This window comes from Macaca mulatta, chromosome 10, assembly GCF_049350105.2.
Source record: "Macaca mulatta isolate MMU2019108-1 chromosome 10, T2T-MMU8v2.0, whole genome shotgun sequence".
Classification (NCBI taxonomy): Eukaryota; Metazoa; Chordata; class Mammalia; order Primates; family Cercopithecidae; genus Macaca; species Macaca mulatta.
In genome coordinates this window covers 12,457,752-12,472,515 of record NC_133415.1, presented here as the reverse complement: position 1 = coordinate 12,472,515, position 14,764 = coordinate 12,457,752, and the positions used below count along the sequence as shown (strand labels likewise).

General features: G+C 51.9%; 1 protein-coding gene across 6 annotated transcripts; it reads left to right on the top strand.

Moving 5' to 3' along the window:
- The first annotated feature begins 7,564 nt into the window (after window positions 1-7,564).
- APOBEC3H (apolipoprotein B mRNA editing enzyme catalytic subunit 3H) lies at window positions 7,565-14,569 on the top strand. Of its 6 annotated transcripts, XM_077949038.1 has the most exons (6): window positions 7,565-7,682; window positions 10,617-10,773; window positions 11,574-11,841; window positions 12,120-12,244; window positions 12,708-12,801; window positions 14,189-14,569. In XM_077949038.1, exons 2-5 carry the CDS (start codon window positions 10,624-10,626, stop codon window positions 12,765-12,767), a joined length of 603 nt encoding a protein of 200 aa, XP_077805164.1. In that variant the 5' UTR covers window positions 7,565-7,682; window positions 10,617-10,623; the 3' UTR covers window positions 12,768-12,801; window positions 14,189-14,569.
- The last annotated feature ends 195 nt before the right edge of the window (window positions 14,570-14,764 follow it).

Sequence of the window (14,764 nt, the reverse complement as noted above, 5' to 3'; positions counted from 1 at the left end):
GTGGGGAGTCAAGCAAGGCTCTGACACCTTTTCTGAGTCACATCCTTTCTACCGGGGCCCTGAGTCTGCAGGATGGAAGGATGTGGCCTTGCGTGTCGGAGGGTTCTGAGAACACAGAAGGCTCCTGATTCCTTGAAGGGCATCCTCAGTGGGAGAGCGGCCCTGAGCAGAGAAAAGCATAAGGGGCAAAGCACACCCCTTGAGAGGTCTGTGTCAGCAGTGAGCCTGTTTGCCTGTAGACATCCGTCTCCCCTCTTTATTTATACATTTTTTTGAGTAAGGGTCTGACTCTGTCACCCAGACTGGAGTGCAGTGGCAAGATCACACCTTACTGCAGCCTCAACCTCCCGGGCTTAACTGATCCTCCCACTTCAGCCTCCCAAGTAGCTGGGACTACAAGCGTCCATCACCACACCCAGCTAATTTCCGTGTGTGGGGGGGGGCGAGGCGGGGGGAAGAAAGAGATCAGCCTGTTACTGTGTCTATATAGAACGAAGTAGACATAAGAGACTCCATTTTGTTCTGTATTTGAGATGCTGTTAGTCTGTGACTCTACCCCCAACCTTGTCCTTGCAAGAGACATGTGCTGTGGTGACTCAAGGTTTAATGGATTTTGGGCTGTGCAGGATGTGCTTTTGTTAAACAAGTGCCTGAAGGCAGTTTACTGGTTAAAAGTCATCACCATTCTCTTAATCTCAAGTACCCAGAGACACGTACACTGCCAAGGTCGCAGGGACCTCTGCCTAGGAAAGCTAGGTATTGTCCAAGGTTTTTCCCCATGTGATAGTCTGAAATATGGCCTCGTGGGAAGGGAAAGACCTGATCGTCCCCCAGCCTGACACCCGTGAAGGGTCTGTGCTGAGGAGGACTAGTACTAGAGGAAAGAAGGCCTCTGGGCAGTTGAGAGAGAGAAAAGCATCTGTCTCCTGCCCGTCCCTGGGCAATGGAACATCTCGGTGTAAAACCCAGTTGTACGTTCTGTTTACTGAGAAAGGAGAAAACTGCCTTAGGGCGAAAGGTGGGACTTGCTAGCGCAATGCTGCTCTTTATGCACTAAAAAGGTTTATGGAGATGTTTGCATATGCATATGCATATCAAGACACAGCACTTTTCCTTAAACTTATTCATGTCACAGAGATCTTTATTCATATGTCTTACTGCTGACCTTCTCCCTACGATAATCCTATTATCCTGTCACTTCCCTTTTTCTAAGATCGTGGGTCCTCTGTATGCTGAGCGCCGGTCCCCTGGGCCCACTTTTTCTTTCTCTATACTTTGTCTCTGTGTCTCATTTCTTTTCTCAAGTCTCTCGTTCCACCTAACGAGAAACGCCCACAGGTGTGGAGGGGCAGGCCAACCCTTCAGTGTGTGTGTGTGTGTATGTGTGTGTGTGTGTGTAATAGGGATGGGGTTTTTCCATGTTGCCCCGGCTGGTCTTGAACTTCTAGGCTCAGGCAATCCTCCTGCCTTGGCCTCCCAAGGTACTGGGATCACAGGCGTGAGCCACCACCGGCAGGCGTCTCCTCTCCTTGACACTGCAGTGAGAAAGGGCAAAAGCAGCCGGTCTCATGGAGCACAAATGTGCTTCCCGTCCCGACCTGCAACGTGCTGCCTCCTTACAAGTGCTACCAGATCGCCTGGTTCATACCCTGGAGCCCCGGCCCGGACCATGTGGCGAAAGCGGCCGAGTTCCTGGCCGAGCACAACAAAGCAAGGCTGAGCATCTTCACTGCCCGCCTCTACCACGACTGTGACCCGGGATTCCAGCATGGGCTTCACAGACTGCAGGACAAAGGGGCACGTGTGCAGATCATGTCTTCTAAGAGTGAGAGGTTGGGGCCTAAGGAGTGTGTGTGGGGGAGGGGACAGCATGAGGCCAGGGGAGTCTGGGATGCCCTTGGGACTATGTCCCAGGAGAGCCTGCAGGGACTGAGCCAGCACTGACAGACAGGAGATCACACCTAGGGTCAGGGGACAGAGGTCTGCCAGGCCTGACTGTTTTCTCCTCTATCTTAGAATTTGAACACTGTTGAGAATACTGTGTACAAGAGAGATAAGCCACGTTGGCCTCGCAAGGGACTGTGTGAAAACTACCCATCTCCTGTTACCAAGCTGGAGGGTAGCCTCACAGCCGATCCCCTCGCTCCTCTTGGCTCCTGCTCGGCCTCCTGATGCCTTCCCTCTGTCCTGGACCAGATTCACTCCTGCCTGGGCCTTCTGAGCTGCTTCTGCCCTGAGTACCACTCCTCAGTGGCCCCCACCTCACTGCCTCCTCCCCACTTTCCTGACCCTGCCTGTGAGAGGCTGCTTTCTGCCTCCAGAGCAACCTCCATCCACCCCCCAGTCTCCTCCCTCCCATCCTGGGGCCCCTAGCCTGGCTCTTCCCATCTCCCCATCATACCTGAATCTTATCATTGAACTGAATGTAAATGGGTACTAGAAATATACATAAGTGTGAAAGTTAAATTTGAGAAACATCTCTTGTAAAAACTGATGCTAAGAATTGGGTCATTCTTGTCACGCCCAACTCAGAGGCCAGGAGCCAGGAGGGGAAACCACTCAGGCTAGAAAACCTCACTTCCACCAGCCTGATGGCTGGAACTGCTCACCGTACCCTGAAACCAGCTTTACCTATAGCTTCTGAGTTAAGTTGCTGTAACGCTGGGACTCACGGTGCCTACCACAGTGGCTCATCAATGCAACCTGCCAGCTCCCTAGAACCTAGGTCCTGGGACCCATTAACTTTCTGAAAGAGGAACACAAATATTTCTCCTTTAAAAAAAATCTTTCATCTTCCCTTTGTTCTTCATGTACACACTGAATTGCAATTCTTCTTCCCAAATAAAACATTAAACCTAGAAATTTCTCTCCACAGTTTTATTTTGACTTCAACATACATGGGGTCAGAAGTGGGATCCAATTCTCACTTCCTTCCAGGGGAATCAGCAGCCCACAGAGCTATGGTGGGAGGTACCCACACTGGTAACCCCTTCTGCCCCCTGGCAGATCTTTCTTGGACAAAACTCCAGAATTGGGTTTGCATTCTGTTTCATTTGAGATAAGGTTGGGGAGGAGTCTTTACCCCTCCTGTTTGGGAGATTTCCTCTTAGGAGGGTTATTTTCCTCCTGTTGATCTGGGCTGTGAGGTTTGGACCTCGACAAGTTTGGAAGACATGATTCCCCCTCATTTGGAGAAAGCTATCATCCTTCCTGGTAAGCACCTACTTTATTTCCCATCAGGGCTTGCATTTATTATACTTTTGTGTATTTGATGTCAAATTAAATTACCTAGATAAACCAAGTAACAGGCAGGGCGCGGTGGCTCATGCCTATAATCCCAGCACTGTGGGAGGCCAAAGCAGGTGGATCACCTGAGGTCAGGAGTTTTGAGACCAGCCTGGCCAACATGGTGAAACCCCGTCTCTACTAAAAATACAAAAATTAGCTGGGCGTGGTGGTGGGCGCTTGTAGTCCCAGCTACTCGGTAGGCTGAGGCAAAAGAATTGCTGGAACCCGGGAGGTGGAGACTGCAGCGAGCCAAGATCGTGCCACTGCACTCCAGCCTGGGTGACAGAGTGAGACTCTGTCTCAAAACAACAAACAAACAAAAAAACTGAATTACAAATGAAATCAAAGTTCAAAGGCATGCCAAGATATTTTCTGGGACTCCAGCCTGTAACATCTTCAATCATTATAGGGATTATTCAATCTATTGTTCTTGGTTTTTTTTTTTTTTTTTTTTGGAGATGGGAGTTTTTTTGTTTTTTGGGGTTTTTTTTTTTGTTTTTTTTTTTGCTTGTTTTTTGTTTTTTGGACATAGAGTTTTGCTCTATTGCCCAGGCTGGAGTGCAATGGCTTGATCTCAGCTCACTGTAACCTCTGCCTCCTGGGTTCAAGCAATTCTCCTGTCTCAGCCTCCCGAGTAGCTGGGATTACAGGCATGCGCCACCACACCTGGCTGATTTTTGTATTTTTGGTAGAGATGGGGTTTCTCCATGTTGGTCCAGGCTGGTCTCAAACTCCTGACCTCAGGAGATTGGCCCGCCTTGGCCTCCTAAAGTGCTGGAATTACAGGCATGATCCACTGTGCCCAGCCCAATCTATTGTTCTTAAAACTAAACTAAAAGAGCATGATTTTAAAATCATACACTTTAAATAAGATATGCGTATCTCATTGATATCTTTTTTTTTTTTTTGAGATGGAGTCTCGCTCTGTCGCCCAGGCTGGAGTGCAGTAGCAGGATCTAGGCTCACTGCAACCTCTGCTTCCCGGGTTCAAGAGATTCTCCTGTCTCAGCCTCCCGAGTAGCTGGGATTACAGGTGCGCCACCACCATGCCCAGCTAATTTTTGCAATTTTAGTAGAGATGGGGTTTCACCATGTCGGCCAGGCTGACCTCGAACTCCCAAAGTGCTGGGATTACAGATGTGAGCCACCATGCCAGGCCCTGGAAAATTTTCTTTAAATCAACAAAGTAATAAATTTTGTCACACTGTCAGCTCGCTTGCATGTAGACATAGCTTAGCTTTTACATTGATAAGACTCCAATATACGAGAGTTTAGGCCAGGCACAGTGGATGAGGTCGTCGGGGTGGTTCCTAATCCAATAAATCTGGTGTCCTTATAAAGGGGAGATTTAGGCTGGGCATGGTGGCTCACACCTGTAATCCCAGCACTTTGGGAGGCTGAGGTGGGCGGATCAGGAGTCAGAAGTTTGAAACCAGCCTGACCAATATGGTGAAATCCTCTCTCTAATAAAAATATAAAAATTAGCCGGGTGGCTGCACACCTGTGATCCCAGCTACTCGGGAGTCCGAGGCAGGAGAATTTCTTTTTTTTTGAGACGGAGTCTCGGACTGTCGCCCAGGCTGGAGTGCAGTGCCGCGCCCGGCTAATTTTTTCTATTTTTAGTAGAGACAGGGTTTCACCATGGTCTCGATCTCCTGACCTTGTGATCCGCCCGCCTCGGCCTCCCAAAGTGCTGGGATTACAGGCGTGAGCCACCGCGCCCGGCCAAGCAGGAGAATTTCTTAAACCTGGGAGGCGGAGGTTGAAGTGAGCTGAGATCACGCCATTGCACCACATCCTGGGTGACAGAGCAAGACTCCGTCTCAAAAAAAAAAAAAAAAAAAAAGAAGCTTGAAACAAAGACGGGACGTTCTTCCTTCTGCCTTCTGAGGCCTCCCTAGTCCGTAGTATGGGAGCTTCTAATGAACGATCATAACTTCACCGCACCCTGTGGCTCACCTTGAGTTCTTTCCTGTGAGAGATCCAAGAACCCATTCTTGGAGTCCGGATCGGGTCCCCTTTTCCAGCAACGAACACGGGCCACAGTGGCCAGGCCAAACCTCCCCTCCTCCTGGAGACAACACCTAAGCAGAGGCCCGTCCTAGACACCACAGGGTCTCTGCTGCAGGGATTCACTGGAGGAACAGTGGGAATGCTGCCTGTGGGAAGGACTAAGGAAAGGGTTCCGCCTTTCTTTCCATCCTCCCTGCTTCTCAGCCTGGGAGACTCAGCTCTCTGATTAACCAGCACTACAGAGTGCAGATCTGATGTCGCTTCTGGCAGGACCCCGCTTATTCTGGAATCCTCCATGGACTGTAGCCCCAACATTAGGACAGATAGGGTGGAGGGGATGCCATTCCCAGGAACCTTCTAAATTCCCACCCAAGCTCCTGTGACCCCAGGGGCCATGCAGGGTCTAGGGGGCTGTCGGGGTGTGCAGGGCGGGAGGACATGGAGGGACAAGCTGGGCAAGATTCAGTGGGACTCCTTGGTGTGGAACCTAGACTCTGCAGTGACTGCCCCTAGTCCTCGCCCTTGGGATTCAACTTTCCTTGGGGCTCTTTAGTTTTTCTTTCTCTTTTCTTTTTCTTTTTTTTAGATGGAGTTTTGATCTTGCCACCCAGGCTGGAGTGAAGTGGCACAGTCTTGGCTCGCTGCAACCTCTGCCTCCTAGGTTCAGATGATTCCCCTACTTCAGACTCCCGAGTAGCTAGGATTACAGGTGTCCGCCACCACGCCTGGCTAATTTTTGTATTTTTAGTAGAGACAAGGTTTCGCCATGTTGCCCAGGCTGGTCTCGAACTCCTGACCTCAGGTCATCAGCCTGCCTCAGCCTCCTGAAATGCTGGGATTATAGGCATGAGCCACGGCACCTGGCCTGGCTCTTTGGTGTTTATGATCTGAAGGGTGTTGGTTGATATGCATGAAGATGAGAACACGGGTTCCAGAATGCAAATGTGAAGTCCAGGTCCTTCATCTCTAACCTGGGAGGCCCTTTAGGAGCAGTAAGTCCCCTTCCTCGTGTCTCCTCTCCTCCTCTTTCCATGGAGCAATGAAGAACCTCAAAGCAGGTAGCTGTGGGGGAGGAGGGACACAGGAAGCCCTGGCCAGCCCTCCAGCTCTGCTGTTGATTTGCTGTGTGACCTGGGGACAGTATCTTAGCCTCTCTGTGCTTGGGACCTCCTCTGACTGTCAGGATCACGGTTCTCCCCTCCCAGTACTATCTGGGGACTGGGCAAGGTAATGGGCACTGGATCCGCTGGAGATGCAGTCCTGAGCCCTGACCCCAGTGCTCATTTCACATCAGGCTCAGGGTCCTGCCAGGAGGCTGAATGACAAAGGTCAGTGGGGTGGTGGGGAGGGGGCTGCAGCCTGCCCTGCCCACCAGGGGAATGACATCTGGCCTGTGGTCTCAGTCCTGGTCTGGATCCCTGTTCCTCTCTGTGGCTTCTATTCCTTTCGTTTATTATACTTCATTTTTTGAGACGGAGTCTCGCTCCTATTGCCCAGGCTGGAGTGCAGTTGGCCAGGTTGGTCTCGAACTCCTGACTTCGGGTGATCCACCTGCCTCACTCCCAGCACTCCCAAAGTGCTGGGATAACAGGCACCATGACCAGTCATCAATTCCTTCCTTCCTTCCTTCCTTCCTTCCTTCCTTCCTTCCTTCCTTCCTTCCTTCCTTCATCCCTCCCTCCCTCCCTCCCTCCCTTCCTCCCTTCCTTTTCTCCCTCTCTCCCTCCCTCCCTCCCTCCCTCCCTCCTTCCTTCCTTTCTCTCTCTCTTTTTTTTCAGTGTCTGGTTCTGTCACCAGGCTGGAGTGCAGTGGTGCGATCTCGACTCACTGCAACCTCTGCCTCCCAGGTTCAAGTGATTTCCCTGCCTCAGCCTCCCAAGTAGCTGGAACTACAGGCGCCCACCACCACGCCTGGCTAATTTTTTGTATTTTAGTAGAGACGGGGTTTCACCATGTTGGCCAGGATGGTCTTCATCTCCTTACCTCGTGATTTGCCCACCTCAGCCGCCCAAATGTTGGGATTACAGGTGTGAGCCACTGCATCCAGCCTTTGCTCCTTTGTAAACTGTACCTGGGGAGGGAATTGAGTCTGGCTGTACCTGGGGAGGGAATTGGGGATGGGAGGATGGGAGGTGAGGCATCTCCCTCAGACTTCCCCTGCCAAGCCTGAGGAACATAGATAAAGGAAGGAGCCTGAGGGATCTGAAGCACCCAGGGCCCTCCCACTCCAGTCCCCAAAAAAGGGAGAGGGTGGAGCCACCCTCATCAAGCCCTGAGAGGTGACTTTTGGGAGAGCTGCCTGGAAACAAAAGTGAAACTTAGTGCCCCAGACAAGCAGGGGCAAGCCTGCTAAGGAAGCTGTGGCCAGAAGCACAGATCAGGTACCGCTGCCCCCTCTGTCCACTGGGTCCTCTGCTGCCCCTTCCTGCCTGGCAGCCCTTCTGGGCCTCAGCCCTGGCCTCCCGCTGCCCCAATCCCATCCCTGGGCTCCTTCCCCTCTGACTCCCCTGCCGCCCCCACTCCCACCCAGGCTCTTTGCCCTGCTGTGTGGTCGCCCCACTGCTGCTTCTGAATGGGCTGCCTCCCCTACCTGCCCCAGTCCAGGTCCCCTGCTGAGACTCTCCCCTAAAAGTCATGGCTGGGCTGATGCTCCCCACCTTGGGAGGGTGCTCCCTCTGTGTGCTTCCTGCCATTCCTGGGTTCTGGAACTGGGAGAACCGAACTAAAGGATGACAGGAGCAATCTGGAATTTTGTTCAGAGCGCTTTGATGAACTTTCTGTAAGATTTACTTTGTTTCAATACAGAGTCTTAGGAGAAGGTGTGGGGAGGGAATGGTCTCTGAAGCACAAGGTAAATCTTGTTTTCCAAGGATGTCTCCACTGTGGGCAGAGGAGGACGCAGATGACCCCGAACACACGCTCCTCCTCCACGATCAGCATTCACCATTTATAATGACACCAGTAACATGGAATATAGGGAAAAACTTAATGATCAGGAGAAATGCTTTTATTTTAAAATTTAGTAAGAAGAGAGCCTGGTCCCCAACGGCTCCCTCCTGCAGGGCCCCGTGATGCAGAGGCTGGACAGGGCTGGCCTGGAAAGGGGCCCTAGCTCCATCTGTCCCCAGCTCTGTGGCCTGGGCGGGTTACCCCGCCTCTCTGCGCCTCTGGCCCCTCCTCTGTAAGATGGGAATGGCCCCTGCAGCCCTAGGGCAGCCTCACATGAGTTCAGATTCTCTCAGCACTTAGAAGAGGGCCTGGGCCTGGGGGATGGAGGTGCTACTCTGAATTTTTTTTTTTTTTTTTTTTTTGAGACGGAATCTCTGTCTGTCTCCCAGGCTGGAGAGTCATCTCAGCTCACCGCAAGCTCCGCCTCCCGAGTTCACCCCATTCTCCTGCCTGGCCAGGCACAATGGCTCATGCCTGTAATCCCAACACTTTGCGAAGCTGAGAGAGGAGGATCATCACTAGAGGCCGGGAGTTCCAAAGCAGCCTGGTCAATATAGGGAGACTCCTTATCTACCAAAACTAAAAAAATAAAATAAAATAAAAAAATAACATGAATAGTAAAATGCCAGGAATTAACTGAACTGAAATAGTAAGAGCTCTTATTTTGAAGTGGAGAATTTTATTCACTTTTCTTATTTTTAATGGGTTGGAGGATAGTTGGCAGAAATACTGCGAGGATGGGGGATCTGTCCCTGGAAAGACCAGGGCTGGTGCCCTGAGCTGGGAGAGGTCACCCTGGCCCTGCTGCCCCTGCCAGCATCTTCTCTTCCCCTCTCCCTGGTCCTCCTGCTTGGGAAAGCTGCAGAAATTCTCAGGACTTGGAGGCTTGAAATTCTCAGGAGTCTTCCAGAAAGCAGAATAGAAAGTAGAAGGGCAATGACCAATCAGAGAGGCCAAAGAGAGGGCGCTCAGGCCCTCAGGGAGACAGCACGGGTCACAATCCTGGCCGGGCATGGTGGCTCACGCCTATAATCCCAGCACTTTGGGAGGCCGAGGTGGGTGGATCACCTGAGGTCAAAGGAGTTCAAGACCAGCCTGGCCAACATGGTAAAACTCCATCTCTACAAAAATACAAAAACTAGCCAGGCATGAAGGAGAGTGCCTGTAATCCCAGCTACTTGGGAGGTTGAGGTGGGAGAATCGCTTGAACTGGGTAGGTAGAGGTTGCAGTGGGCCGAGATTGCACCATTGCACTCCAGCCTGGGCGACAGAGTGAGACTCTGTCTCAAAAAAATAAATAAATAAAATGAAATAAAATAAAAGCAAAATCCAAAATTGAATCCTCTGTAGAATGTAATCACAATTCAGCAGAGCAAAATCAATGTAACTCCTTCAGCCAAATATCTGTCACAACACTCCCTTGGTGACAACAGCTTTTCCTGTTCACCCAACTCTGTGTTTTGTGCAGACAAAATTGTGAAACACACACCTAAGCAAAGAGCACAGTGTTAGAGGAAGCTCCAGTCTCCACCCCGTCACTCCCCAAGAAGAAGGGTTCTGGTATTGGACATGTAGGGGTCGAGAGGCCTGTGGACCTCAAGGAGGGGGTGTCCAACTGCAGCTGGAAAGAGGGATCTGGGACTCAGGCGAGAGGCGTGTGAGCAGCTCAGAGAAGGTCTGAGCTCAGTGGAGCCAGAAAGGCACACCCACAGTTCTCAGGCAGGGGATCCCCACCCAACCCAGGCAGAATAGTGATGAGGTCAGGGCAGTCCCATACAAAGAGCCTCAGCTGTGGGCAGCAGCGGGTGCCCTCCCAGGTGGGAGGATGGGAAGTAGCAGACAAGGTGGGAAGAAGCACTCCCCTCCTCCTGCCCTCTTGCCAGCGCTTCCTCCCCCTCCTCCACTGCAGTCCTCCTGGCCAACAACTAAAGGGGAGACCCTCCCTCACCAAGGAGAGGGGTCCAAGTGAACAGAAAGAGTTGTGTTTGGCTGGCCGCAGTGGCTCACGCCTGTAATCCCAACACTTTGGGAGACCAAGGTGGGTGGATCACCTGAGTTCAGGAGTTCGAGACCAGCCTGGCCAACATGGTAAAACCCAGTATCTACTAAAAATACAAAAATTAGCTGGGTGTGGTGGTGGGCATCTCTAATCCCAGCTACTTGGGAGGCTGAGGCAGGAGAATCACTTGAACTTGGAAGGCGGTGGTTGTAGTGAGCCAAGATCGTGCCACTGCACTCCCGCCTGGGCGACAGAGGGAAACTCCGTCTCAAAAAACAAAAAAGAGTTGGGTTTGAAAAGTGGCTTGAGCTGGGGTGACTCCAGATGACGCCCCCTGCATCTTTCGTTTTCCCTTTCTGTTGCACAGAAACACGATGGCTCTGCTAACAGCCAAAACATTCAGCTTACAGTTTAACAACAAGCACCGTGTCAACAAGCCTTACTACCCGAGGAAGGCCCTCTTGTGTTACCAGCTGACGCCGCAGAATGGCTCCACGCCTACCAGAGGCCACTTAAAAAACAAGGTGCCACACGGGCTCTCTGGGCACAGGCCCGGCAGGGGCTAAACCCATCTGATGTGTGCAGGAAATACATGAAATGCCTGCCTATAAATTTCTCAATTGCTGATTTAACACCCTCTGTGTTTTCCGAACCCTCGGTCCCTGCCTGGGTTCTGGCTTAGCTGGGTCTGAGGGGCCCAGCTTCCCTAGGACGCTCCCCATTCCTTCCCGTCCCCGGGCCTCCGAAGAAGTCATCCCTTCTGTAGAATCCTTTCTGTGGAATGTTCCTTCTGCTCCTCTCCTTTACTCATTCTCCCGATCTCAGCTCAGTTACTACTTCGGGGAAGCCGAGGTGCCGTGCCACGGTCTGAGTGCAACTCCCTCACATTCCTGCCCTCGGCTCTATTGCCAGCCCGGACCCGCCCTGCCTCCCCGACCCCCACCCCGGCTCTCACCTGCTGTTTAGGATCATCCCAGGTTGGACACAGCCTCCTAGGCGGGTGTCCAAAGGCAAGGTCCACGAAGTTTCGGGACTGGGGCGTGGAGATGGGGTCTCTTCCTCTGGACACTGGGATCTTTGTCCAATTTAGAGAAAGCTGTGGAAGCCTCGGGACAGATGAATTAACACACGGGTGCGTGAGTGCAGGGCTGTACAAACCAAGGAAGGCAGGAAGCGGGTGCTTGCCCTGTGCTAGGCCGGGCCACCCACTAGAAAGTTTACCGGACAGACCCCTCCGCACCCCCTCCCCGCCCCAGTCCCGGCCCCCGCCCCCAGTCACGTGACTCCTGGCCTCTCTATTCTCACCTCCTGGGACCCTCCCCAGAAAAAGGACCATGCAGAAATTCGCTTTATTAACAAGATCAAGTCCATGGGACTGGACGAAACCCAGTGCTACCAAGTCACCTGTTACCTCACGTGGAGCCCCTGTCCCTCCTGTGCCGGGGAGCTGGTTGACTTCATCAAGGCTCACCGCCATCTGAACCTGCGCATCTTCGCCTCCCGCCTGTACTACCACTGGCGCCCGAACTATCAGGAGGGGCTGCTGCTTCTGTGTGGATCCCAGGTCCCAGTGGAGGTCATGGGCCTCCCAGGTAGGAAAGAGGCTTTGCAGCTCCAAGAGGGCAAACCCCCGGGGGCGCAGGCTTGGCTGGAGGGGGGGCGGTGAGGCGGGGGCGGGATCTGTGGGAAGCCAGGAAGGAAGGATTGTGGCTCGGTCGAGGCCCAAGATCCGACACCACCCAGGAGGGAGAATTCCCCGGACAGAGCAATGTCCAGGAAGAGGAAGGAAAGAGAGGGGAAAGGAAGCAAGAGTTCCTGGCGCTGCAGCTGCTGCCCCTGGGGCCTGTCTGGTTTCCCTCTTCGATCTCAGAGTTTACTGACTGCTGGGAAAACTTTGTGGACCACAAGGAACCGCCTTCCTTCAACCCCTCTGAGAAGTTAGAGGAGCTAGATAAAAACAGCCAAGCCATAAAGCGACGGCTTGAAAGGATAAAGGTGAGGAGCTGTCCTGCCTGCTGCCACCCGCCTCCTCACCGCCTGCCGCAGCCCCACGCCCAGTCATACCTCTGTCCACTGCCCTTACCCCTACCTTTTTTTTTTCTTTTCTCTTTTGAGACAGGGTCTCACTCTGTCACCCAGGCAGGAGTGCAGTGGCACGATCTCGGCTCACTGCAACCTCCGCCTCCGGGGTTCAAGTGATTCTCGTGCTTCAGCCTCCCGAGTAGCTGGGACTACAGGCACCCGCCACCATGCCCAGCTAATTCTTGCGTTTTTAGTAGAGACAGGGTTTTACCATATTGCCCAGGCTGGCCTTGAACTCTTGGCTTCAAGTGACCTGTGCGCCTTGGCCTCCCAAAGTGCTGGGATTACAGGTGTGAGCCACTGTACCCGGCCCCACTACCTGTTTGTTTTGGGGGGGTTCTCCTCTGGCACCAGCGGCTCCCTCTTGTTCTTTTAGATTCCAGGGGTACATGTGCAGGGTTGTTACATAGATATATTGTGTGATGCTGAGGTTTGAGTCACCCAGTCTACTGGCACATAGCACCCAATAGGTAGTTTTTCAACCCTGGTCTCCCTCCCACCCTCCCTTCTTTTGGAGTCTCTAGTGTCTATTATTTCCATCTTTATGTCCATGTGTACCCCTCACCATATACAAAAATTAACTCAGCCGGGCGCAGTGACTCATGCCTATAATCCCAGCACTGGGAGGCCGAGGCAGGCGGATCAAGAGGTCAGGAGTTTGAGACTAGCCTAGCCAACATGGTGAAACCCCATCTCTGCGCCTGTAATCCCAGCTACTCGGGAGGCTGAAGCAGGAGAACTGCTAGAACCCGGAAGGTGGGAGGTTGCAGTGAGCCAAGATCACGCCACTGCACTCCAGCCTGGGCAACAGAGCAAGACTCTGTCATGAAAGAAAAAAAAAAAATTAACTCAAGATGTGCTGGGCATGACGACTCACACCTGTAATCCCAGCACTTCAGGAGGCCAAGGCGGGTGGATCGCTTGAGCCCCAGAGTTCAAGACCAGCCTGGGCAACATGGCAAACCCCCATCTCTACAAAAAATACAAAAATCAGCCAGGCATGGTGACATGTGCCCATGGTCCCAGCCATTTGGGAGAGTGAAGTGGGAGATTGCATGAGTTCAGGGAGGCGAAGGCTGTAGTGAGCTGAGATCGTGCCACTGCACTCCAGCCTGGGCAACAGAGTGAGGCTTTGCTTAAAAAATAATAATAACCTGGGCCGGGCACGGTGGCTCACGCCTGTAATCCCAGCACTTTGGGAGGCTGAGGCGGGTGAATCACGAGGTCAGGAGATCGAGACCATCCTGACTAACACGGTGAAACCCCGTCTCTACTAAAAATACAAAAAATTAGCCGGGTGTGGTGGCGGGCACCTGTATGTAGTCCCAGCTACTCAGGAGGTTGAGGCAGGAGAATGGGGTGAACCCAGGAGGCGGAGCTTGCAGTGAGCTGAGATTGTGCCACTGTACTCCAGCCTGGGTGACAGAGCAAGACTCCGGCTCAAAATAATAATAATAATAATAATAACCCAAGATGAATTAAAGACTTAGATGTAAGACCTCAAACTACAAAAATCTTAGAAGAAAACCTGGGAAATATGAAATACTCTACTGGACACTGGTCTATGCAAACAATCTATGATTAAATTCTGAAAAGCAAATGCAACCAAAACAGAAATTGACAATTGGGATCTAATTAAATGGAGCTCCTGCACAGCAAAAGAAACTATCAACAGAGTAAACAGACAATCTCCCTTTGCTAAGGAGCTCTTGTCACCTCCGTTTTTCTCCACGCCTTCTTGGCCCTTCTGTTGCCAGTTCTTTTCTCTTCCTAATGATCTCATCCTCACCTCTCCCTCCTTCCTCCCTGTGATGCCTCGCCAGTTGATACCTCCTAATTTCTCTCTTTCCATCTCAGCAGTCCCGGAGTGTGGATGTTTTAGAGAATGGCTTAAGAAGTTTGCAGCTTGGACCCGTAACCCCCTCATCGTCAATACGCAACTCAAGATGACTTTCCCTGGGGCATGTCAGTTGCCTCGTAGCCTGCTGGTCCTGTGGGCAAGCACCAAGCTCCACAGTGCCAGTTCCTTGCCCCAAACCTGGCCCCATCCAAGTACAGAAGACCTTTCTTTCCTCCTTTTTCCATCTGTTCTAAGTGGGTTAATAATTTTATAATTGAAAAAATAAAGATAATTTTAAAGTCTGTAAATCTGGCCAGATAAGGTGGCTCATGCCTGGAATCCTAGCACTTTGAGAGGCTGAGGTGCTCAACCAATAAATTTCTATTGTTTATGAGTCACCCAGTCTGTGGTATTTTGTTATACGACATATGGACTAAGATACTGAGTTAAGGCAGAGTGCAGTGGCTCATGCCTATAATCCCAGCACTTTGGGAGGCTGAGGTGGGTGGATCACATGAGGTCAGGAGTTTGAGACCAGCCTGACCAACATTGTGAAAACCCGTCTCTGCTAAGAATACAAAAAATAGCCAGGT